This window comes from Bombina bombina, chromosome 1 (genome assembly GCF_027579735.1).
Source record: "Bombina bombina isolate aBomBom1 chromosome 1, aBomBom1.pri, whole genome shotgun sequence".
Taxonomy (NCBI): domain Eukaryota; kingdom Metazoa; phylum Chordata; class Amphibia; order Anura; family Bombinatoridae; genus Bombina; species Bombina bombina.
In genome coordinates, this window is record NC_069499.1 from 1,463,224,860 (window position 1) to 1,463,252,510 (window position 27,651).

A 27,651-nucleotide genomic window follows, 5' to 3' on the forward strand; every position below is an offset into this window, starting at 1 on the left:
AGAAGAAAAAGAACAAATGTTTAAAGTCCTTTTTTTTTCTTTTTCTTCTTGAGGTGGAAACTCAGGTCAGGTTATGCCATTTATTTGACTCATATTATTATGAGAAATATCTGATTTAATTTAACATATTTGTGTGTCTACAAAGTATCTGACAGCATTATCCTGAAATCGTCCAAGGAAATTAGAAGCTCTATTTTTTTACCTACATTCTGGTTCCAGAAAACAGAAAGATTATGGTTTATGAGCCAAGGGAGAGAGCTCCACCTTTTAGATGATAGATCATTTTCCAAGGGCTATGGTTACATCAAGGATAATGATGCTTTGGTTGATACAAAGCGGCTAACTTTTTTTCTTCTTCTCTTAACTAACTATATTTTACATATTTAGTGTTTTTTGTCATTGCATGCACCATTTGATAGTAAGGCCTTGCAGGCAGATGCAAACATATATCATGACGATCCTTGCATAGTATAGGTTTTGCTTTGTCTGTTTTTAATAGAAGCTTTAACAGTGAAGCACATATGGATATATACATGTTGCTGTACACATCTATCCCCACTGTAAAATAATTTGTATACTATTTGACATTTTTAAAACTTTTTTTATGCTAAATTTTAATATTTTTTTACTTTTATTTTATAGTTGCTTAATATTTCTTCTTTTAATTTTACAGAAAAGAAAAAAAAGGAAGAAGAAAAAAAACAAAGGCACTAAGAGTGATACTGATTGCTCAATAGAAATTATAGCTTCCAGTCTGGCAAATAATAGCTTGGATGAAAAAGGAGATATAAAAGAGTCAAATGATAATACAATTCCAGACCATTTACCAGTTAGACCTAGTGTTCCTCCAATTAGTGATACAAATCCATCTCTTGATTGTCCTGTTAGTGACTGGGTAAATATAGAGGTTACGGAAGAAGTGAAGATATCCAGCTTGAATGAAAGTTCAAAGTCCCAAGATTATGTAATGTCCAATCAGAATTTTGAAAATAAGGAAATTGATCATGTAACAGGTAAACTAAGTGATCTTGAAGTTATTGGTTCAAATATTTCCCATGATCATACTGACCCAGAACATACGTTATGTCAAGTACCATCAAATCCAGAATCTAGAATTACTGAAGAAGATACTCTTTGCAAGTCTAACCAAAAACAAAGTTCAACATCATCTGAAAGTAAGGGTTTGGACTGTGTTGTTAATGGTGAAAATAAATCTGCGACTGAAGCTGAAAACAAAAGTACAAATCCTAAAGAAGGATCAGAATGTACAAAATCTAAAAAAAAACACAAATCCAATGACAACAACAAAGGAAACATCGAGACACAGATACTCACCAGATCAGCAGCATCCACTTCCTCGGATAAGGAATCTGAAAATACAAAAAGCAACACAAATAATCAAAGCAAGAAAAATCCTGAAAGCAAGATTTCAAGCCTTGATAATCCAGATGAAAGCATTTCCAAAGAGGAGCAAAATAAGGATTCAAAAAGTACAAAGACTGATCAAGCTGATGAGAAGGTTCACAGTAAAACGCAAAAAAAATAAAAATGAGGCTCAACAAGATACCATCAAAAAAAATTTGAACAGATCTAAAAACAAAAATGATACCCAACAAGATACCAACAAAGAAAATTTGAGCAAATCTGAAAATAAAAATGAGGCCCAACAAGATACCAACAAAGAAAATTTGAGCAAATCTGAAAATAAAAATGATGCCCAACAAGATACCAACAAAGAAAATTTGAGCAAATCTGAAAATAAAAATGAGGCCCAACAAGATACCAACAAAGAAAATTTGAGCAAATCTGAAAATAAAAATGATGCCCAACAAGATACCAACAAAGAAAATTTGAGCAAATCTGAAAATAAAAATGAGGCCCAACAAGATACAAAGAAAGAAAATGTAAACAAGTCTAAAAACAAAAATGATGCCCAGCAACAAAATACAAAGAAAGAAAATTTGAGCAAATCTAAAAATAAAAATGAGGCCCAACAAGATACCAACAAAGAAAATGTGAACAAGTCTAAAAACAAAAATGCAGCCCAACAACAAGATAGTAACAAAGATAATTTAAACAAATCTAAAAACAATGTCAAACAATATAAAGGTTCTAAAAACAAGGGACCGAATAACAAAAAGAATATGAGCCAATTAGAGTCAGAAAATGTAAGTATACTGCTCTGATTGATAGTAAGTTAATGAAAATATAAGTTTTTACAGTACTATTGCTAATGACTTGGATCACATATGAACATATTTAGATACACTGTATATTTATACATAAGGAGGAATTCACACCTTAAATTGTCTAGAAGAAACTATTTTGCACAAAACATTTAAGAAAATGGGAATGAATAAATACTTGAGCTGGTATTAAATATTTTTGCATGACTGATACCTCAGTATGCATAATTTCATAGGTAGATGGTGCTGGTTTTGGTATTGCACTAATGATATGTAGATATCTTCTAATTTTCTGATGAAAAAGGAAGATTGACTTGTGTATGTAAACACCAATTAATAAGGGTGCAGTATACTCACTCCATAAGATGTATGATGTGTGCTTGTCTATAGGTGTCCTTATAGTCAACTGGAAACCATGGAATAAATCCAGTAATATTGACCCAAAATACTAAAGGCAAGGAAAAAACTCCAATCGGTGTATATAAAATTACTTGAAATTACAAGTAGCAACTTACTCCATCAAATCTGGAATTCCGGCAATGTCACATCAAAAAGGAATAGATTACTCCAAGGATAATAAAAAAGGTTTTAATGGCTCAGTATGCATGCTGAGTGTATCACAGTGACAACTCCAACAGCTGTACTGATAAAAAATGACCATCTGCAAGCTTTTGAAATGAAAAGAAAAAAATATATATCTTTTTTTTTAATTTATTTTATTATTTAGGAGGACCAAGCTAACCATAATAAACAAGTAGAGGAAACATCTCAAACCACTTCAAGTGAGAAAGTTACAGAAAAAGAACAAATGGAACCTGTTCACAAGACAAGGTATGCTATAGTTAATGACATTTAAAAACATTTTATCGTGTCCCAAAGTTGCATATGTAGTTTACACAGGCACATTAAATGGACTGTAAGCACATTGAGATTGTTATATAAAATGTTTAGTTATGCTTAATGAAACAACTATTCAATATATTTTAGGTATTTTTTTGCAGTGTCTCCATATAATTTAGCGCTGAAAATTGAGCAATTCCTAATTCTCAGAACGTTTAAATGCACCCTGCTGACGTATCAAGGCAAACCCTGCTACATGTATTTCCCTAATTGGCTTTATCACATAACAACTGCAAAACAAAGTACTTTATACTAACAGTATGACAGGGGCTAGCTTTGTAGACTAAAGCCCAGATTGACTTCTCCAAATAAGGCAAATGGTGGAAAGAGTTTGGCCATGGAAAAATAATTGAAGTAAAAAGGATGTTTTTAAAAACATTAAGAATTGGCTGATATGTTTTTGTATATCAACACAACAGAAATGTTTACTCTCCCTTTAGAAATAACTTTAACCCCTTTGTGACTGAATAATAGTGTTCATATCAGAACAAAGTACCAATGTATACACTATTAGTAAAAATTAAATCACTTGATCGTGATTTCAAGGCCGGGAACGAATCATGGGGGACTGCCTACATTGCTAGGCACGCCCCCCCAGGCCAATCCTTGCCTTTGTCAAAGGGGCAAGCTGCAGGGCGGCTTATATGGTAGGATGTTCCATGCCCTCATAACGGCGTTAAAGCCCAGCGGTGTCCAAACGACGTAAAGGGGTTAAACATCTATTGTTTTTCTAAAGTTTGATAGAGAGGCTACATAATTTTTGCCTTTTGGACTCTCTAATGTGGGATATATATATACAGTTGTGTTCATAAGTTTACATACCCTGGCAGAATTTATGATTTCTTGGCCATTTTTCAGGGAATATGAATGATAACACAAAAACCTTTTCTTTCACTCATGGTTAGTGTTTGGCGGAAGCCATTTATTATCAATCAACTGTGTTTACTCTTTTTAAATCATAATGACAACAGAAACTACCCAAATGACCCAGATCAAAAGTTTACATACCCCAGTTCTTAATACCGTGTATTGCCCCCTTTAACATCAATGACAGCTTAAAGTCTTTTGTGGTATTTGTGGATGAGGATCTTTATCTTCTCAGATGGTAAAGCTGCCCATTCTTCCTGGCAAAAAGCCTCCAGTTCCTGTAAACTTTTGGACTGTCTTGCATGAACTGTACGTTTGAGATCTCTCCAGAGTGGCTCAATGATATTGAGGTCAGGAGACTGAAATGGCCACTCCAGAACCTTCACTTTATTCTGCTGTAGCCAATAACAGGTCGACTTGGCCTTGTGTTTAGGATCATTGTCCTGTTGGTTGGAATGTCCAAGTACGTCCCATGCGTAGCTTCCGGGCTGATGAATACAAATTTTCCTCTAGTATTTTTTGATAACATACTGCATTCATCTTGCCATCAATTCTGACCAAATTTCCTGTGCCTTTGTAGCTCACACATCCCCAAAACATCAGTGATCCACCTCCGTGTTTCACAGTAGGAATGGTGTACCTTTCATCATAGGCCTTGTTGACTCCTCTCCAAATGTAGCATTTATGGTTGTGGCCAAAAAGCTCAATTTTGGTCTCATCACTTCAAATGACTTTGTGCCAGAAGGTTTGAGGCTTGTCTCTGTGCTGTTTGGCGTATTTTAAGCTGGATACTTTGTGGCATTTGCATAGTAATGGCTTTCTTCTGGCGACTCGACCATGCAGCCCATCTTTCTTCAAGTGCCTCCTTATTGTGCATCTTGAAACAGTCACACCACATGTTTTTAGAGAGTCCTGTATTTCACCTGAAGTTATTTGTGGGTTTATCATTGCATCCCGAACAATTTTCCTGGCAGTTGTGGCTGAAATTTTAGTTGGTCTGTTTTCAACAGAACCCCTCATTTTCCACTTCTTGATTAGAGTTTGTACACTGCTGATTGGCATTCTCAATTGCTTGGATATCTTTTTATATCCCTTTCCTGTTTTATACAGTTCAACTACCTTTTCCCGCAGATCCTTTGACAATTCTTTTGCTTTCCCCATGACTCAGAATCCAGAAACGTCTGTGCAGCACTGGATGAAAGATGCAAGGGTCTGTCAGGAGTCCAGAAACTCATTGACCTTTTATACACACACACTAATTACAAGCAAACCGATTACAGGTGAGGATGGTTACCTTTAATAGCCATTCAAACCCCTTTGTGTCAACTTGTGTGCATGTTATCAGGCCAAAATCACCAGGGTATGTAAACTTTTGATCAGTGTCATTTGGGTAGTTTCTGTTGACATTATGATTTAAAAAGAGTAAACAAAGGCACAGGAAATTTGGTCAGAATTGATGGCAAGATGAATGCAGTATGTTATCAAAAAATACTAGAGGAAAATTTGTATTCATCAGCCCGGAAGCTACGCATGGGACGTACTTGGACATTCCAACCAACAGGACAATGATCCTAAACACAAGGCCAAGTCGACCTGTTATTGGCTACAGCAGAATAAAGTGAAGGTTCTGGAGTGGCCATTTCAGTCTCCTGACCTCAATATCATTGAGCCACTCTGGAGAGATCTCAAACGTACAGTTCATGCAAGACAGTCCAAAAGTTTACAGGAACTGGAGGCTTTTTGCCAGGAAGAATGGGCAGCTTTACCATCTGAGAAGATAAAGATCCTCATCCACAAATACCACAAAAGACTTTAAGCTGTCATTGATGTTAAAGGGGGCAATACACGGTATTAAGAACTGGGGTATGTAAACTTTTGATCTGGGTCATTTGGGTAGTTTCTGTTGTCATTATGATTTAAAAAGAGTAAACACAGTTGATTGCTAATAAATGGCTTCAGCCAAACACTAACCATGAGTGAAAGAAAAGTTTTTGTGTTATCATTCATATTCTCTGAAAAATGGCCTAGAAATCATAAACTCTGCCAGGGTATGTAAACTTATGAGCACAACTGTATACACAGTGTGTGTGTGTGTATATATATATTCTGGGGGGAAAACACAAGCGCAACCCAGATTCAAGGAAGTAAAACAAAATTTATTAAAACACAGTGTGCTATATTGCACTTACAAGATTGCAGGTAAAAACAGGCACATCAGAGATATCCTCGCCATAAACAGCTTCACTGACAGCTCAGGATCCACTGCAAGTCCAGTCTTTCAAAAGTCAAATCTTTGCAGGTTTAAACAGCTGATTGCTTCCAGGACCAGTAATGTAAGCAGATCCTTTTGAAATCTTTTAGCTTTAATCTCTTTAACTCTACACGTTTCATCTGCCTTCTAAGCAGACTTTGTCAAGAGATTTCCCAACAAAACAACTTTTTCTCCTAAACATGCGCTCTTTATGCCATTAGTAAGGTACACTCCCCATCAGATGATTGGAGAACAACATGAGTGATGTAGCCAATTAGAAGGCTTGGCGGAACACACCCTCATGTTCATTAGTTAGATATGCACTCGCCCAGGGGTAATGTGTATGTTACTTAACTAAAGCATGCAACCATATTTATAAAGATATATCAAATATACAATGTAAGTAATTTCACAGCGTGGTGTATGTTGATATATGCTAATGTGTATGACAAGCTCAGAATGTACTTTTAACCTCTTACAGCTATCAACCATAATGGGGTAAAATAATTACCATTTACAGACCTTGTTATAGACTCCCTGTATGTTAACCCTTACAAAATAGCAGAATATTATTAATACTAAATACCCAACAAGTGTGATACAAGCTAGACCCATAACACAAAATAAATGTTGATAATAAATATCCAGCAAATTGAGTGCATGTTTAACCCATAAAACTAAATAAATTAATTTGGGATACTATATCCCTATTACACAGAATAAGTTATACACATAAAAAACTGATACATAATAAATGGAGTAAACACTTGATAATTCCTATATAAAAAATAATAAATATGTAAAACACTATAACACAAACAATTAAAATTCCTAAAAACTATCATAAGTCTCATATATGCATAAGAACTATATAAAATTTAAAAAAACGACATATTAGACTGGGACACCTATGCAGACGTAAAAAATATGTTAAAACATTATAAACAGTAATCACTAAAGTCACTGGATCTAAAAATAATCTCACAAAAAAACAAAACATTAAGTACATAGTCAAAGTATGCACAAGGAGCACGCTATAGGAAAATATACACGTTTTCGCAGATTAAGCAGCTTCTGCCTATCATTTTTCATATGAGGTATGGTTTCAATGACCATAACCCTTAGAGAGTCTGCCTGCTTATTATGACATCTGCGAAATGTTCAGACACACTGTGATTTTTAATTCCTTTCTCTATATTGTTGACATGCTCATAGATGCGTTTCTTGATATTCCTTTTGGTCCCACCAACGTAAATTAAATTACAGCTGCAGGTAAGCATGTACACTGCATAAGTGGTATTGCAGGTTGCATGAATAATAGTATCAAAACTCTGAGATCTGTCCCAATTGTAAAATTGGGTCCCTGATTTGATTAAGGGGCATAAATAGCAATTTAGTCTTCTACATTTAAATAGACCATTGCTTAAGCATAGCCACCCTGATAGTGTTTTGCAGGGATTACTCCCCTTTGTCTTAAATGTATCTAGGGGCTTTAATTTAGAAGGGGCTAGAATATTCTTAAGATTTTGATTACGTTTAAAAACTATACTTGACCTATCCGGAAGATTCCTACCCCAAATGGGATCTAATTTTAGAATATCCCAATGTTTATGTAGTGCTGACTTAATTTTATGGGCTCCTACACTGTACGTAGTGATAAATTTGGTATCTTCCTGTTTTTTTATCTTAGTACGTGTCTGTAACAAGGTTTCTCTAGGTGTATTGATGGTTTTATCCCTAGCCATTTTAACCAAATCAGAATTAAAGGGACAGTCTACACCAGAATTTTTATTGTTTTAAAAGATAGATAATCCCTTTATTACCCATTTCCCAGTTTTGCATAACCAACACAGTTATAATAATATACTTTTAACCTCTGTGATTATCTTGTATCTAAGCCTCTGCAAACTGCTCCTTTTTTCAGTTCTTTTGACAGACTTGCAGTCTAGCCAATCAGTGCCTGCTCCCAGATTACTTCACGTGCACGAGCACAGTGTTATCTATATGAAATATATGAACTAACACCCTCTAGTGGTGAAAAACTGTTAAAATGCAATCTGAAAGAGGTGGGCTTCAAGGTCTAAGAAATTAGCATATGAACCTCCTAGGTTAAGCTTTCAACTAAGAATACCAAGAGAACAAAGCAAAATTGGTGATAAAAGGAAAATAAAAGGAAAATTGTTTAAAATTACATGCTCTATCTGAATCATGAAATTTTATTTTGGCCTAGACTGTCCCTTTAAAACCCTTTTCTCTTGTAAGATGTATCGAGTCCACAGATTCATCCATACTTGTGGGATATTCTCCTTCCTAACAGGAAGTGGCAAAGAGAGCACCCACAGCAGAGCTGTCTATATAGCTCCTCCCTTAGCTCCGCCCAACCAGTCATTCTCTTTGCCTGCTTAACTGCTAGGAAGGGTAAAGTGAGTGTGGTGACAAAATCGTTCCTAAAGGGCAGGTAGGCGCCACAGCAGAGCTGTGGCAAGGTACTGAACATTTTTTACTGGTTTTTGGCATTTTGTCAATCCAGTTTTTACATTAAGGGGTTAATTGTTTATTTGCATATATGGTTTTACTCAAACCTGTTTGTGGTTCCCAAAAAAGAGGGAACTTTCAGACCAATCTTGGATCTCAAAATTCTTAACAAATTCCTCAGAGTACCATCATTCAAGATGGAGACTATTCGGACTATTCTACCGTTGATCCAGGAGGGTCAATATATGACTACCGTGGACTTAAAGGATGCATATCCACACATCCCTATTCACAGAGATCATCATCAATTCCTTAGATTCGCCTTTCTGGACAGGCATTACCAGCTTGTGGCCCTTCCCTTCGGGTTGGCCACGGCTCCCAGAATTTTCACAAAGGTGCTAGGGTCCTTTTTGGCGGTTCTAAGACCGCAGGGCATAGCAGTGGCGCCTTATCTAGACGACATCTTAATTCAGGCGTCGACTTTCCAGCTAGCCAAGTCTCACACGGACATCGTGTTGGCTTTTCTGAGATCTCACGGGTGGAAGGTGAACATAAAAAAGAGTTCTCTCTTCCCTCTCACAAGAGTTTCCTTCCTAGGGACTCTGATAGACTCGGTAGAAATTAAAATATTTCTGACGGAGGTCAGAAAGTCAAAACTCTTAACCACTTGCCGAGCTCTTCATTCCATTCCTCGGCCATCAGTGGCTCAGTGTATGGAAGTAATCGGACTAATGGTAGCGGCAATGGACATAGTTCCTTTTGCCCGCCTACACCTCAGACCACTGCAACTATGCATGCTCAAACAGTGGAATGGGGATTATGCAGATTTATCTCCTCAACTGCATCTGGACCAGGAGACCAGAGACTCTCTTCTCTGATGGTTGTCTCAGGACCACCTGTCTCAGGGAATGTGTTTCCGCAGGCCAGAGTGGCTCATAGTAACGACAGATGCCAGCCTGCTAGGCTGGGGTGCAGTCTGGAACTCCCTGAAAGCACAGGGCTTATGGTCTCGGGAGGAAACTCTCCTCCCGATAAACATTCTAGAACTGAGAGTGATATTCAATGCGCTTCAGGCGTGGCCTCAGCTAGCTGCGGCCAAATTCATCAGATTTCAGTCGGACAACATCACGACTGTAGCTTATATCAATCATCAAGGAGGAACATGGAGTTCTCTAGCGATGATGGAGGTAACCAAAATAATCCGATGGGCGGAGGATCACTCTTGCCATCTCTCAGCAATCCATATCCCAGGGGTAGAGAACTGGGAGGCGGATTTCCTAAGTCGTCAGACTTTTCATCCGGGGGAGTGGGAGCTATGGGGCACACCAGAATTGGATTTGATGGCGTCCCGGCAGAACGCCAAACTTCCTCGTTACAGGTCCAGGTCCCGGGATCCCCAGGCGGTACTGATAGATGCTCTAGCAGTGCCCTGGTCTTTCAATCTGGCCTATGTATTTCCACCGTTTCCTCTCCTCCCACGTCTGGTTGCCAGAATCAAGCAGAAGAGAGCTTCTGGTGATTCTGATAGCGCCTGCGTGGCCACGCAGGACTTGGTATGCAGACCTAGTGGACATGTCATCGGTTCCACTGTGGACTCTGCCAATGAGGCAGGACCTTCTTATCCAAGGTCCTTTCAACCATCCAAATCTAATTTCTCTGCGCCTGACTGCTTGGAGATTGAACGCCTGATTTTATCAAAGCGTGGTTTCTCTGAGTCGGTCATTGATACCCTGATTCAGGCTAGAAAGCCTGTCACCAGGAAGATCTATCATAAGATTTGGCGCAAATATTTTTATTGGTGTGAATCCAAGGGTTACTCATGAAGTAAGATTAGGATTCCTAGAATATTGTCTTTTCTCCAAGAAGGATTGGAGAAGGGATTATCCGCTAGTTCCTTAAAAGGACAGATTTCTGCATTGTCTATTCTTTTACACAAGCGTCTGGCAGATGTCCCGGACGTTCAAGCGTTTAGTCAGGCTTTAGTCAGAATCAAGCCTGTATTCAAACCTGTTGCTCTGCCATGGAGCTTAAACTTAGTTCTTCAAGGGGATCCGTTTGAACCTATGCATTCCATAGATATTAAGCTTCTATCTTGGAAAGTTCTGTTTTTAGTAGCTATCTCTTCGACTCGAAGAGTTTCTGAGTTATCTGCTTTATAGTGTGACTCACCTTATCTTGTTTTCCATGCAGATAAGGTGGTTTTACGTACCAAACCTGGGTTTCTTCCTAAGGTTGTTTCTAATAGGAATATCAATCAGGAGATTGTTGTTCCTTCACTGTGTCCTAAAACTTCATCAAAGAAGGAACGTCTGTTGCACAATCTTGATGTGGTTCGTGCTTTAAAGTTCTACTTACAAGCAACTAAAGATTTCCGTCAAACATCTTCATTGTTTGTTGTTTATTCTGGTAAACGGTGAGGTCAAAAGGCTACGGCTACCTCTTTCCTTTTGGCTGAAAAGCATCATCCGTTTGGCTTATGAGACTGTTGGCCAGCAGCCTCCTGAAAGAATTACTGCTCATTCTACTAGAGCAGTGGCTTCCACATGGGCTTTTAAAAATGAGGCTTCTGTTGAACAGATTTGTAAGGCGGCGACTTGGTCTTCGCTTCATACTTTTTCCAAATTTTACAAATTTGATACTTTTGCTTCTTCGGAGGCTATTTTTGGGAGAAAGGTTCTACAAGCAGTGGTGCCTTCCGTTTAAGGTACCTGTCTTGTCCCTCCCTTCATCCGTGTCCTAAAGCTTTGGTATTGGTATCCCACAAGTATGGATGAATCCGTGGACTCGATACATCTTACAAGAGAAAACATAATTTATGCTTACCTGATAAATTTATTTCTCTTGTGATGTATCGAGTCCACGGCCCGCGCTGTTTATTTAAGACAGGCAGTATATTTTTATTTAAAAAACTTCAGTCACCTCTGCACCCTATAGTTTCTCCTTTTTCTTCCTAGCCTTCGGTCAAATGACTGGGGGGGGGGTGGAGCTAAGGGAGGAGCTATATAGACAGCTCTGCTGTGGGTGCTCTCTTTGCCACTTCCTGTTAGGAAGGAGAATATCTCACAAGTATGGATGAATCCGTGGACTCGATACATCACAAGAGAAATAAATTTATCAGGTAAGCATAAATTATGTTTTTTTTTTATTTTTGTTTTTTTTGTGAGATTATTTTTAGATCCAGTGACTCTAGTGATTACTGTTTATAATATTGTAACATATTTCTTTCATGTAATTAGCAAGAGTCCATGAGCTAGTGACGTATGGGATATACATTCCTACCAGGAGGGGCAAAGTTTCCCAAACCTTAAAATGCCTATAAATACACCCCTCACCACACCCACAATTCAGTTTTACAAACTTTGCCTCCGATGGAGGTGGTGAAGTAAGTTTGTGCTAGATTCTACGTTGATATGCGCTCCGCAGCAAGTTGGAGCCCGGTTTTCCTCTCAGCGTGCAGTGAATGTCAGAGGGATGTGAGGAGAGTATTGCCTATTTGAATGCAGTGATCTCCTTCTAAGGGGTCTATTTCATAGGTTCTCTGTTATCGGTCGTAGAGATTCATCTCTTACCTCCCTTTTCAGATCGACGATATACTCTTATATATACCATTACCTCTGCTGATTCTCGTTTCAGTACTGGTTTGGCTATCTGCTATATGTAGATGAGTGTCCTGGGGTAAGTAAGTCTTATTTTCTGTGACACTCCTAGCTATGGTTGGGCACTTTGTTTATAAAGTTCTAAATATATGTATTCAAACATTTATTTGCCTTGACTCAGAATGTTCAACTTTCCTTATTTTCAGACAGTCAGTTTCATATTTGGGTTAATGCATTTTAATTTTACATATTTTACCTTAAAATTTGACTTTTTCCCTGTGGGCTGTTAGGCTCGCGGGGGCTGAAAATGCTTCATTTTATTGCGTCATTCTTGGCGCGGACTTTTTTGGCGCAAAAATTCTATTTCCGTTTCCGGCGTCATACGTGTCGCCGGAAGTTGCGTCATTCTTTGACGTTATTTTGCGCCAAAAAATGTCGGCGTTCCGGATGTGGCGTCATTTTTGGCGCCAAAAGCATTTAGGCGCCAAATAATGTGGGCGTCTTTTTTGGCGCTAAAAAATATGGGCGTCATTTTTGTCTCCACATTATTTAAGTCTCATTATTTATTGCTTCTGGTTGCTAGAAGCTTGTTCACTGGCATTTTTTTCCCATTCCTGAAACTGTCATTTAAGGAATTTGATCAATTTTGCTTTATATGTTGTTTTTTTTCTTTTACATATTGCAAGATGTTCCACGTTGCAACTGAGTCAGAAGTTACTACAGGAAAATCACTGCACAGTGCTGGAGCTACCAAGCTAAGTCTGCTATAAACTTTTGGTATCTGTTTCTCCAGCTGTTATTTGTATTGCATGTCATGTCAAACTTATTAATGCAGATAAAATTTCCTTTAGTACTGTTACATTACCAGTTGCTGTTCCGTCAACATCTAATTTTCAGAGTGTTCCTGATAACATAAGAGATTTTATTTATTTTAAATCCATTAAGAAGGCTATGTCTGTTATTTTTCCTTCTAGTATACATAAAAGTCTTTTAAAACTTCTCTTTTTTTCAGATGAATTTTTAAATGAACATCATCATTCTGATACTGATAATGGTTCTTCTGGTTCAGAGGTTTCTGTCTCAGAGGTTGATGCTGATAAATCTTTGTATTTGTTCAAGATGGAATTTATTCGTTCTTTACTTAAAGAAGTGTTATTTGCATTAGAAATAGAGGATTCTGGTCCTCTTGATACTAAATGTAAACGTTTAAATAAGGTTTTTAAATCTCCTGTAGTTATTCCAGAAGTGTTTTATCTCCCTGATGCTATTTCTGAAGTAATTTCCAGGGAATGGAATAATTTGGGTAATTTATTTACTCCTTCTAGACGTTTAAGCAAATTATATCCTGTGCCATCTGACAGATTAGAGTTTTTTGGGACAAAAATCCCTAAGGTTATGGGGCTGTCTCTACTCCTGCTAATGTACTACTATTCCTATGGCAGATAGTACTTCATTTAAGGACCCTTTAGATAGAAAAATTGAATCCTTTCTAAGAAAAGCTTACTTATGTTCAGGTAATCTTCTTAGACCTGCTATATTTTTAGCGGATGTTGCTGCAGCTTCAACTTTTTGGTTAGAAGCTTTAGCGCAACAAGTAACAGATCATAATTTTATAGCATTATTATTATTCTATAACATGCTAATAATTTTATTGGTGATACCATCTTTTGATATCATTAGAGTTGATGTCAGGTATATGTCTCTAGCTATTTTAGCTAGAAAAGCTTTATGGATTAAACTTGGAATGCTGACATGTCTTCTAAGTCAACTTTGCTTTCCCTTTCTTTCCAGGGTAAATAATCATTTCGTTCCTTTCCTCACAACAAGGAACAAAAGCCTGATCCTTCATCCTCAGGAGCGGTATCAGTTTGGAAACTATTTCCAGTTTGGAATATATCCGAGCCTTATAGAAACCTATAGCCAGCTCCTAAGTACCTATGAAGGTGCGGCCCTTATTCCAGCTCAGCTGGTATGGGGCAGATTACGTTTTCTTCAAAGAAATTTGGATCAATTCCGTTCTTAATCTCTGGTTTCAGAAACATTGTTTCAGAAAGGTACAGAATTGGCTTCAAGTTAAGGCCTCCTGCTAAGAGATTCTTTTCTTTCCCGTGTCCCAGTTAACACAGCAAGGCTCAGCATTTCTGAAATGTGTTTCAGATCTAGAGTTGGCTGGAGTATTTATGCCAGTTCCAGTTCTGGAACAGGGGCTGGGGTTTTATTTTATCTCTTCATTGTACCAAAGAAGGTCAATTCCTTCAGACCAGTTCTGGATCTATCATTATTGAATCGTTATGTTAGGATACCAACATTCAAGATGGTTACTGTAGGACTATCCTGCCTTTTGTTTAGCAAGGGCATTATATGTCTACAATAGATTTACAGGATGTGTATCTGCATATTCCGATTCATCCAGATCACTTTTAGTGTCTGAGATTCTCTTTTTAGACAAGCATTACCAGTTTTGTGGCTCTACCGTTTGGCCTAGCCTCAGTTCCAAGAATTTTTTTCAAAGGTTCTCGGTGCCCTTCTTTCTGTAATCAGAGAATAGGGTTTTGGTATTTCCTTATTTGGACGATATCTTGGTACTTGCTCAGTCTTCTCATTTTCGAAGAATCTCATACGAATCGACTTGTGTTGTTTCTTCAAATTCATGGTTGGAGGATCAATTTACCAATCAGTTCATTGATTCCTCAGACAAGGGTAACCTTTTTAGGTTTCTAGATAAATTCAGTGTCTATGACTCTGTCCTTGTCAGACAAGAGAAAGTTTAACATTGATATCAGCTTGTCAAAACCTTCAGTCACAATCATTTCCTTTGGTAGCCTTATGCATGGAAATGTTGGGTCCTAGGACTGCCGCATCAGATGCGATCTCCTTTGCTCGTTTTCACATGCGACCTCTTCAGCTCTGTATGCTGAACCAATGGTGCAGGGATTACTCAAAGATATCTCAATTAATATCTTTAAACCGATTTTACGACACTCTCTGACATGGTGGACAGATCACCATCGTTTAGTTCAGGGGGCTTCTTTGTTCTTCCGACCTGGACTATAATCTCAACAGATGCTAGTTTTACAGGTTGGGGAGCTGTGTGGGGGTATCTGACGGCACAAGGGGTTTGGGAATCTCAGGAGGTGAGATTTCCGATCAATATTTTGGAACTCCGTGCAATTTTCAGAGCTCTTCAGTCTTGGCCTCTTCCGAAGAGAGAGTTGTTCATTTGTTTTCAGATAAGACAATGTCACAACTGTGGCATACATCAATCATCAAGGAGGGACTCACAGTCCTCTGGCTATGAAAGAAGTATCTCGAATTTTGGTTTGGGCGGAATCCAGCTCCTGTCTAATCTCTGCGGTTTATATCCCAGGTATGGACAATTGGAAAGCGGATTATCTCAGTCGCCAAACGTTGCATCCGGGCCGAATGGTCTCTTCACCCAGAGGTATTTCTTCAGATTGTTCAAATGTGGGAACTTCCAGAAATAGATCTGATGGCTTCTCATCTAAACAAGAAACTTCCCAGGTATCTGTCCAGATCCCGGGATCCTCAGGCGGAGGCAGTGGATGCATTTTTCACTTCCTTGGAAGTATCATCCTGCCTATATCTTTCCGCCTCTAGTTCTTCTTCCAAGAGTAATCTCCAAGATTCTGAAGGAATGCTCGTTTGTTCTGCTGGTAGCTCCGGCATGGCCTCACAGGTTTTTGGTATGCGGATCTTGTCCGGATGGCCTCTTGCCAACCGTGGACTCTTCCGTTAAGACCAGACCTTTTGTTTCAAGGTCCTTTTTTCCATCAGGATCTGAAATCCTTAAATTTAAAGGTATGGAGATTGAACGCTTGATTCTTGGTCAAAGAGGTTTCTCTGACTCTGTGATTAATACTATGTTACAGGCTCGTAAATCTGTATCCAGAGAGATATATTATAGAGTCTGGAAGACTTATATTTCTTGGTGTCTTTCTCATCATTTTTCTTGGCATTCTTTTAGAATACCGAGAATATTACAATTTCTTCAGGATGGTTTAGATAAGGGTTTGTCCGCAAGTTCCTTGAAAGGTCAAATCTCTGCTCTTTCTGTTCTTTTTCACAGAAAGATTGCTATTCTTCCTGATATTCATTGTTTTGTACAAGCTTTGGTTCGTATAAAGCCTGTCATTAAGTCAATTTCTCCTCCTTGGAGTTTGAATTTGGTTCTGGGGGCTCTTCAAGCTCCTCCATTTGAACCTATGCATTCATTGGATATTAAATTACTTTCTTGGAAAGTTTTGTTCCTTTTGGCCATCTCTTCTGCCAGAAGAGTTTCTGAATTATCTGCTCTTTCTTGTGAGTCTCCTTTTCTGATTTTTCATCAGGATAAGGCGGTGTTGCGAACTTCTTTTGAATTTTTACCTAAGTTGTGAATTCCAACAACATTAGTAGAGACATTGTGGTTCCTTCATTATGTCCTAATCCTAAGAATTCTAAGGAGAAATCGTTGCATTCTTTGGATGTTATTAGAGCTTTGAGATATTATGTTGAAGCTACTAAGTCTTTCCGAAAGACTTCTGGTTTATTTGTTATCTTTTCCGGTTTTAGAAAGGCCAGAAAACTTCTGCCATTTCTTTGGCATCTTGGTTGAAATCTTTATTTCATCTTGCCTATATTGAGTCGGGTAAGACTCCGCCTCATAGGATTACAGCTCATTCTACTAGGTCAGTTTCTACTTCCTGGGCGTTTAGGAATGAAGTTTCGGTTGATCAGATTTGCAAAGTGGCAACTTGGTTCTCTTTGCATACTTTTACCAAATTCTACCATTTTGTTGTATTTTCTTCTTCTGAAGCAGTTTTTGGTAGAAAAGTACTTCAGGCAGCGGTTTCAGTTTGAATCTTCTGCTTATGTTTTTCATTAAACTTTATTTTGGGTGTGGATTATTTTCAGCAGGAATTGGCTGTCTTTATTTTATCCCTCCCTCTCTAGTGACTCTTGTGTGGAAAGATCCACATCTTGGGTAGTCATTATCCCATACGTCACTAGCTCATGGACTCTTGCTAATTACATGAAAGAAAACATAATTTATGTAAGAACTTACCTGATAAATTCATTTCTTTCATATTAGCAAGAGTCCATGAGGCCCGCCCTTTTTTGTGGTGGTTATGATTTTTTTGTATAAAGCACAATTATTCCAATTCCTTATTTTATATGCTTTCGCACTTTTTTCTTATCGCCCCACTTCTTGGCTATTCGTTAAACTGAATTGTGGGTGTGGTGAGGGGTGTATTTATAGGCATTTTAAGGTTTGGGAAACTTTGCCCCTCCTGGTAGGAATGTATATCCCATACGTCACTAGCTCATGGACTCTTGCTAATATGAAAGAAATGAATTTATCAGGTAAGTTCTTACATAAATTATGTTTTTTTACGTCTGCATAGGTGTCCCAGTCTGATATGTAGTTTTTAAAAAATGTGATATAGTTCTTATGCATATATTGAGCTTGCATTCTATTGGCTGTTCCGATCAGCCAATAGAATGCGAGCTCAATCCGATTGGCTGATACAATCAGCCAATCAGATTTTTCCTACCTTAATTCCGATTGGCTGATAGAACCCTATCAGCCAATCGGAATTCGAGGGACGCCATCTTGGATGACGTCATTTAAAGGAACCTTCATTCGTCGTTAGTCCGTCGGGCCAGCTGGATGTTCCGCGTAGGAGGTCTGAAGATCCAGCCGGAAGAAAGAAGATAGAAGATGCCGCTTGGAGGAAGACATCGGCCGGATGGAAGACCTCTTCTTTGCCGCTTGGATGAAGACATCGCCCGGATTGGATGAAGACTTCGGCTCGGCTGGGTGAAGACGACTCAAGGTAGGGAGATCTTTAGGGGGTTAGTGATAGTTTTTTTTTTAAGGGGGGTTTGGGTGGGTTAGAATAGGGGTATGTGGGTTGTAATGTTGGGGGGGGTATTCTATTTTTTTTTTTTACAGGTAAAAGAGCTGATTACTTTTGGGCAATGCCCTGCAAAAAGCCCTTTTAAGGGCTGGTAAAAGAGCTGATTACTTTGTACTTTAGAATAGGGTAGGGAATTTTTTATTTTGGGGGGCTTTATTATTTTATTAGGGGGCTTAGATTAGGTGTAATTAGCTTAAAATTCTTGTAATCTTTTTTTATTTTTTTTGTAATTTAGTTTAGTTTATTTAATTGTATTTTAGTTTAGATAATTGTAGTTTAATTAATTTATTGATAGTGTAGGTGTATTTGTAACTTAGGTTAGGATTTATTTTACAGGTAATTTGGTAATTATTTTAACTAGGTAGCTATTAAATAGTTATTAACTAGTTAAAATAAATACCAAGTTACCTGTAAAATAAATATAAACCCTAAAATAGCTACAATGTAATTATTAATTATATTGTAGCTATCTTAGGGTTTATTTTATAGGTAAGTATTTAGTTTTAAATAGGAATAATTTAGTTAATATTATTAATATTATTTAGATTTATTTTAATAATTAAGTTAGGGGTGTTAGAGTTAGATAGGGTTAATATAGTTAATATATATAATATAATAACTATATTAACCCTAATATAATTAGGGTTAATATAGGTGGCGGCGGTGTAGGGGGGTCAGATTAGGGGTTAATATATTTAATATAGGTTGCGGCGGTGTAGGGGGATTATATTAGGGGTTAATACATTTAATAAAGGTGTTGACGGTGTAGGGGGGATTAAATTACAGGTAAAAGAGCTCATTACTTTGGGACAATGCCCCGCAAAAGGCCCTTTTAAGGGCTGGTAATAGAGCTGGTTACTTTGGGGCAATGCCCCGCAAAAGGCCCTTTTAAGGGTGGTAATAGAGCTGGTTACTTTGGGACAATGCCCTGCAAAAGGCCCTTTTCAGGGCTTTTTGTAATTTAGTTTAGGGTAGGGAAATTTTAGTATTTTAGGGGTTAATAAATTTAATATAGGTGGCGGCGGTGTAGGGGGATTAGATTAGGGGTTAATAATTTTAATATAGGTGGCGGCGGTGTAAGGGGGTCAGATTAATGGTTAATATAGTTTAAATAGGTGGCGGCGGGGTAGGGGGCTCACATTAGGGGGTAATAATTTTAATGTAGCTGGCGGCGGTGTAGGGGGGTCACATTAGGGGTTAAAACATTTAATGTAGCTGGCGGCGGTGTAGGGGGGTCAGATTAGGGGGTAAAACATATGTAGCTGGCGGCGAGGTCCGGAAACGGCGGTTTAGGGGTTAATATATTTATTATTAGGAGTCAGAGGGGGGATTGCGGGTAGAGGGGTATACGTGTCGGGTTATTTTTGGGAGGTGTGTTAGACAGTACGGGAGATTTAATATTTTAGTAAGGTTTTGTAGGCGGCGGCAGTTTCTAAAGTGCCGTAAGTCACTGGCGACTCCAGAAATTTGTACTTACGCAGATTTCTGGACATCGCTAGTTTGTCCGACTTACAGCACTTTAGCATCTGACGGCGCCGTATATGTAATAGCGCGAGTTGCGAACTGAAACTACGGGCGGCGCAGGTTTCTACGCTTGCGCCGAAACCTGCGCCGTATATCGGATCGCGCCCAGGGAGTCTATAACAAGGTCTGTAAATGGTAATTATTTTACCCCATTATGCTTGATAGCTGTAAGAGGTTAAAAGTACATTCTGAGCTTGTCATACACATTAGCGTATACACCACGCTGTGAAGTTACTTACATTGTATATTTGATATATCTTTATAAATTTGGTTGCATGCTTTAGTTAAGTAACATACACATTACCCCTCGGCGAGTGCATATCTAACTAATGAACATGAGGGTGTGTTCCTCCAAGCCTTCTAATTGGCTACATCACTCATGTTGTTCTCCAATCATCTGAGGGGGAGTGTACCTTACTAATGGCATAAAGAGTGCATGTTTGGGAGAAAGTTATGTTTTGTTTGGAAATCTCTTGACAAAGTCTGCTTAGAAGGCAGATCAAACACGTAGCGTTAAAGAGTTTTAAGCTAAAAGATTTCAAAAGGATCTACATACTTTACTGGTCCTGGTTGCAATCAGTTGTTTAAACCTGCAAAGATTTGATTTTTGAAAGACTGGACTTGCAGTGGATCCTGAGCTGTCAGTGAAGCCGTTTATGGCCAGGATATCTCTGATGTGCCTGTTTTTACCTCCAATCTTGTAAGTGCAATATAGCACACTGTGTATTAATAAAAAATGTTTTACTTCCTTGAATCTGGGTTGCGCTTATGTTTTTTCCCAAGAGTTGGTTCCATTTGATGAAACGGCAGCAACTTGTTTCCTAATTCAAGCAGCACCCAGGGATAAGTCCATTGGATAATATTGCTATTGGAAAATACTGCAATTGATCAGACATAGCTACTAGCAAGTTCCTTTTGGATATTATTCTCTCAGAATTGGAGCTTTCCTTAAAGCATTATACCACATTGGTGACTATGACTCTGTTTGTCCTGTTCTAATTCATGGATATTTTTTAATACATATACTGTATATTTTTTATACACACATTTTTAAAGGCTAATAGTGGTATCTACTAATATCCATTTGTGCGTATCTACTAATATCCATTTTTGCTTCTTCTTATATATTAAGCATTATATTTATCCTATACTTTTGATTCCTGGTTGCCTTTTCAGCGCTGTGTTTTTTGTTTGTTTTATATAAATATATATAATATGTGTATATATATATATATATATATATATATATATATATATATATATATATATATATATATATATATACATACATATACAAAGACAAGTAGAATTCCTGGACTTGCCAGAAAAGCCCAAGGTCTATGAGCGCTCCAAATGTAATATAATACAAGAGTATGTAATATCCCAATATTAATACTTAGCACCTTATTCCTGCGGGTCATATGTAAAACCACCTGTGCATAGATATCCTCACTGTACATATAAGTGCAACCTGCAGCTCATCCAAAAATCAAGGTAATATTCCTCATATATCTCCTTTTAACAGATATTGATAATAAAATACATAAAGAGCGCTGGTCGCTCAAGCATGCATCAGTATAAAAACCAGTATATAAGAATAAAATCCCCACAATGTTAAACGGCCTTTCTTTCCATAAGGCAGGGAGAGTCCACAACTTAATTCCTTACTGTTGGGAAATACAACACCTGGCCACCAGGAGGAGGCAAAGACACCCCAGCCAAAGGCTTAAATATCCCTCCCACTTCCCCTATCCTCCCAGTCATTCTTTGCCTTTCGTCACCCTGTGTGCTTTTGGCTTGGAACAAACAGGTTTCAGTTTAGTTTTTGAACAAATATCCTGAATCATGATTTCCAGGCTACCAAATGTTAAAGGAGTTGCACAGCTTATAGTAGCTCAGCGCCCTTTTTCATAGCAGGGGCAGTCCTGTCTTGCGCACAACGTGACCGGGCACGGTCTCTTTCACTTCCTTACGATCCTGCTGTTGACATCACTCCTTGAGGAGGCCTCTGATACTACATTAAAAGGTTCAGCTCATTCTGTTGTGAATAATAATACCTGGCTTGCCCGCCTGCTCAATTTTGATCCATTTGCCTAGACACTGTTTTAAAGTCTAAAAAGGGAGCTGAGTCTGCTAATACACATAGCGCAATTAATCCCTCTGAGCCATCAACCTCTCAGGATTCTATGTCCCGAGGGATTACTTCCTTTTCTACTCAAACCGCTTCACATGCAGTCCCCCTCGGCACAACTAATTCTCCATCTGGAGGGGCCTTTTTCCTGTGGACTTTACAGCGCAGCTACAATTGGCGGTGTCTGCATCCCTGAGTGCCCTACCTATCTCTGGAAAATGCAAGAGAAAGGTCAAACATAGTTCTCCTGACTTAGTCATCTAAATTTCTGTCGGGTCTAGCTTGTATGTCCCAGCTATCCAAGGATGAGTTAACCTCTGTAGCTTCAGAAGATGAACTTTCTGAGTTGGAGACTTCCTTTACTAAATCTCCTCCAGCGGAGGAACCCTATTTTAGATTTAAAATGGAACATTTGCGTTTTTTGGTAAAGGAGGTCCTGTCTACTTTCGAGATTCCAGAGGCTAAGCTACCTGAGGAACCTAAGATCCCTAAGTTAGACAGGGGTTATGAAGACAGAAAGGTCCAACAGACTCTTCCTGTACCAGTTCTTATGGTGAACATTATTGGTAATGAATAGAAAAGAATCAGAACTTCCTTTTCTCCCTTGTCAACCTTTAAGAAATTGTTACCAGTCCCTCACTCTCAATTGGAACTGTCGGGTTCCATCCCTTAGGTGGATGGCGCCTTTTCGACGTTCGATAAGAGTACTACTTTCCCTCTTGAGGATAGTTCTTCTTTTAGCCTATGGACAAAAAGTTGGAAACTTTTCTGAGGAAAACGCACAGGATTTTTATTCTAACCGGCGGCAGCTGTAGCCTCAGTTGCTGGAGCAGCTACCTACTGGTGCAACTTTCTGTCTGAAGTTATTGAGGTGGAATCTACCCTTGAGGATATTCATGAGAGAATTAAAGCTCAGAGAATTGCTCACTCCTTCATTTGTGATGCGAATATGCAGATTATACGCCAAAATGCACAGGCTTCAGGTTTCGTGGGCCTAGCGCACCAAGTTCTATGGTTGAAGTTTTGGTCTGCGCATATGACTTCTAAATCCAGACTCCTTTCTTTTCTCTTCAAGGGGAAGATATTATTTGGCTAGACTCAATTATTTCTACGGTTAGTGGAGGGAAGGATGCCTTCCTACCACAGGATAAGAACAGACTGCAATCCTCTAATTTTCATTCCTTTTGTTTGGACAAATCCCAACCTTCATCCAAGCCCGAGCAGCCCAACAGTACTTGGAAGCCGGCTCAATCCTGGAACAAGTTCAAGCAGACAAAGAAGCCTGCCAAAAACAAATCGGCATGAAGGGGCGGCCCTGATCTGTGATCGGATCGCGTAGGGGGCAGATTGTTGCTTTTCTCAGACGCATCGTTTCAGGATCTAGCCTCTTTAGGATTAATTGTCCTGGTACCTACATCAGAAAGAGGTCTGGGGTTCTGTTCAAACCTCTTCGTGGTTCCCAAAAAGGAGGGAACTTTTCGTCCAATTCTGGGCTTGAAGTGCCTTAACAAGTTTCTGAGTGACCCCTCTTTCAAAATGGAGAAAATATGGTCAATTCTTCCCCTGGTTCAGGAAGGACAGTTTATGACCACCATAGACCTGAAGGATGCATACCTTCACATTCAGATACACAAGGAACATTTTCAGTTCCTGAGGTTTGCCTTTTTGGACCAGCACTTCCATTTTATAGCACTTCTGTTTGGCTTAGATACTGCTCCAAGGATATTTACGAAGGTTCTAGGGCTCTTCTAGCGGTTGCCAGAACAAGAGGTATTGCACTAGCACCTTACCTGGATGATATCTTGGTACAAGCACCATCTTTTCGTCTAGCAAGGGAGTCTTCTTTAATCACATGGATGGAAGGTAATCTTGGAAAAAGAGTTCTCTTACTTCAAATACCAGGGTGAATTTCCTGGGTATGGTGATTGACTCCATATTCATGAAGATCTTTCTAAAAGATCAGAGATGTTGCAAGCTAACATCAGCATGTCTTGCCCTCCAGACCTCCTTGAGATCTTCGGTGGCCTAGTGTATGGAGTTGATTGGACTCATGGTGTCTTGTATGGACATCATTCCCTTCGCCAGATTCCATCTCAGACCCTTACAGCTATGCATGCTGAGACAATGGAACTGCAACCATAACGATCTGTCCCAACAGATAGTAATGTACAGCCTGTCGAGAGATTTGCTCTCTTGGTGGCTCTGTCAAGATCACCTGTCCCAAGGCACGTGCTTCTTGAGACCGTCCTGGGAGACTGTGACTATGGACGCAAGTCTATCCGGCTGGGGAGCAGTTTAGGGTGCCAGGAGGGCACAAGGGCTGTGGATTGTGGAGGAGTCCTCTCTTCTGATCAATATCTTGGAACTCCGGGGAATCTTCAATGCTCTGAAGGCTTGGCCCCTTCTGGGTTCGTCCCAGTTTGTAAGATTTCAATCAGACAATAAATCTTCAATAGCCTACATCAACCATCAGGGAGGAACGAGAAGTTCCTTAGCGATGAGAGAAGTATCTCAAATTCTAGAATGGGTGGAGGCTCTCAATTGTATGCTGTCAGCGATCCACATTCCGGGTGTGGACAACTGGGAAGCAGACTTCCTCAGCAGGCATCCGGGGCCACTAATCCACACTTGACATAGCTGTTCACTTGCGAGGGGTTCCATTTGGAGAGTCGGTTGGAGGCGATATAGTCGAAATGTAACATTCTAACTTCAGCTTCCCGTAATGGTATACTCAGTGTTGCTTTTTTAGTTAGCTACAAGCTTTTTTGTATGTCATTAAAGGATAAGTCGTCAGACTCCCATCCTCCGATCTATCTAACATGAATCTATAGATGTCATTAGCTGTTTTGCTTATTAGAATTTTATAGATTACGTACAGAGGGAAATTACCCATTGTAAAAGCAATTTGTGGAATAGCAAACAGTGGGGAGGACCAACAATTTGTATCATCCTGTTTAAGGGTATTAATATAGTGATTTTTTTGTAGGTACGCGTAGAAATGTGTGTTTTGAATTGTGTATTGGGTGCTTAATTCTTGAATGTTTTTTACTGTGTGTGACAGAGAGTCCAGAGCATCCCCCACAACTCGCAAACCTCTCTCCCTCCATTGGAGAAACAGTAAAGTATCTTTGCCCGCCGGTATGTCTTAAGTTACCGACCAAAGGAAGCAGACGAAGAGAAGGACGGTCCGATCCCAGAAATCTATGGGCTGAGCGCCAAGCCACAAGAAGGCCTATGTAATGAATGGAATACCAAATGTTGGGGGGGGGGGGGTGCATCTCCAAGCTTAAGATGTGAGAAGTATGACAAATCTAATAGGGCAAAGTGACCATCTTTAAAAGACTGATGCATCCCATAAGGGACATTTAGAGGGATTTCCACTGCTGCAATCGGGTGCTAAGGGCCGAACATTGTTTTGAGATATTTAAATTATATAAGCAGTGTGGGTTTCTGTGAAGGTGAATGCCTAGATATGTGAGTGTGTTTTCAACTGAAGTAAAGGGGTAGTTAGTGGAATTATGAGTGTGTTTAGTTTACCATAACATTTCCGACTTCGCCATGTTGACTTTTGTACCTAGAGAAAGTGCCAAAGTCTTGGATTGTTTTTAAAATATTGGATATGTGTGGAAGGATTTTCTACAAACAATAGCATGTCCTCAGCATATAGCGCCAACTGGATAGCTTTCCCCTGAATCATGATTCCCGGAAAGATCTGTCGCAAGTTAATGGCCAAGGGTCCCAGTGCCAAATCAAAAAGTAGTGGGGATAAAGGGCAACCCTTTCTGGTACCTTGCTGCAAGGAAATATCCTCAGAGAAGATCCTATTAGTAAGAATACGAGCTACTGGCTGGGGATATATGTTTTGAATAACCTCCACAAATAGACCCTGGATGTGGAAACGATGTATGGTGTTAAACAAATGATCCCATTCCACATGGTCAAAGGCCTTCTCTGCATCCAAGGACATCAGGAAGGCCTTTGACAGGTCATTTTTTATGTTTTCCCTCACCCTGTCTCCAACAGTGTTAAATAACATGTAGTACTCTTCTTAGATTAACTGCTGATGGTCTTTTATAGATGAATCCTGTTTGGTCAGGGTGGAGACATGATGGGAGGAGGACTTTTAGACGATTCGCCAGGAAAGCCATAAAGATCTAATAATCGGAGTTTAACAACAATATGGGTTGATAGGATTCTGGCAGAGAATGGTCCTTTCCCACCTTTGCGATTAGTGTAATATGTGCGGCTGAGAAAGTTTGGGATAGGCAAATCCCTTGTGGAAAAAAACATTATATAGAGTTACAAGAACTCTTGAAACATTAGGCTGTAGTAAGAGAATTCAATGGGAAGGCCGTCCTAGAGCCATCTTAAATATTGTACTACTAATTTTTTCTGTGGAGATAGGGGAGTTTAGTTGATCCAATTGATCTTGGGAAAGTTAAGGTATACACAGTGAGGCCCAGAAGGACCCTCAGGTATCAATCAAATATATGGTTGCTTGGCATAAAGAGTAGACTAGGACTTTGCAAAACAGCCAGCCACCTCTGAGGGAGAAGTGTATAGTTTTTCCTCATATTTCAGAGAGGCCACAACTTTTTTTTTTTTTTAATTTCTATTGAGGCAAGTCAAGGCATACAATCTTTGAATGTCAGTACATAGTATACATTGAAGTTGCAAACTAGTTAATATATACAATACAAATACAACTGATAGCAAGCCTATAACACTGTAAACCCTCTAAATGGTGCATGAGGCCACTCTAGGACCTCGTAGGACTCCTGGATATGAAGCTACAGAGGGATAGCATAGATACTAGAAGACTACATTTGAGTCTCAGAGTAAAGCCTCTTTTCTTCTTAAACGGGGAGAGGCCACAGCTGCATTCATTACTTTTGGGAGTACAGAACCTGGCCACCAGGAGGAGGCAAAGACACTCCAGCCAAAGGCTTAAATACCTCCTCCACTTCCCCCATCCCCCAATCATTCTTTGCCTTTCGTCACAGGAGTTTGGCAGAGAAGTGTCAGAAGATTTCGGAGTAGTCTCTTATGGAGGGTAGTACTCTTTGAGATGGCACTGGAGTTTTAAGTAGTCCTGTCAGCCTTTCAGTGAGAGCTTGGATAAAAGTTAGAGGCCGGAGATGCAGGGAGAGTTTTTCTGCGAAACCATCCCGAATCATATTAACAGCTCCATAAGCAATCAGCGTTGACGATTTTTGCTGCCTGCTTTCCTCATCTGTCACACTTGATGGGCCGTGTTACTGTTCCATGTCATAGGTTCTGGTAAGATCGTTTCATTTTTTTATACATGTATGATAACGCAAGAAGACAGGGTCACAGTAAGGCTCCTTTTATCTGTATAGAATAAAGGGTTAATATCTCCTGAGGGAGATTATTTAACACTGGGGAATAATCTTATATGTTTGTTTGATTTTATGCTGCTTTTATGTGTGAGATGTCATGGACTCATAGGCTGTTATGGAATATACAGGTTTCACTTTCACTTTGAGAGCCATGCAGCTTACAAACTTGGTGTGCTTTTTCTCATAGCAAGGACGGTCCTGCGTTGTGCACCATGTGATTCTTTCCTTCTTTCCTGGCCTGGTGTCTATCAGAGAGAACTAAATCTCTGTACTATCTGGGTCATGGGAGGTGGTGAGTGCCCCAGTCATTGGGATGTAAAGGTGCAGTTTTTTTTTTTTAAACAAAATCAGATGTTTTATTTCTATAATTCTCTGGTTATTGCACTAGTGATAGAGGATTCTGTTACTTAAAGGGCACTTCCTCTATTCCTAAAGAGTAA

General features: G+C 39.2%; 1 protein-coding gene across 1 annotated transcript in view; it reads left to right on the top strand.

The window, feature by feature from the left end:
- The first annotated feature begins 907 nt into the window (after window positions 1–907).
- RNF213 (ring finger protein 213) overlaps window positions 908–27,651 on the top strand; it is an 881,087-nt gene continuing 854,343 nt past the window's right edge. The window contains exons 1-2 of the mRNA XM_053706514.1: window positions 908–2,168; window positions 2,914–3,017. Of these exons, the coding sequence (XP_053562489.1) occupies window positions 1,056–2,168; window positions 2,914–3,017 (1,217 nt within the window). The 5' untranslated portion in view covers window positions 908–1,055. The remainder of the gene's footprint in view (window positions 2,169–2,913; window positions 3,018–27,651) is intronic.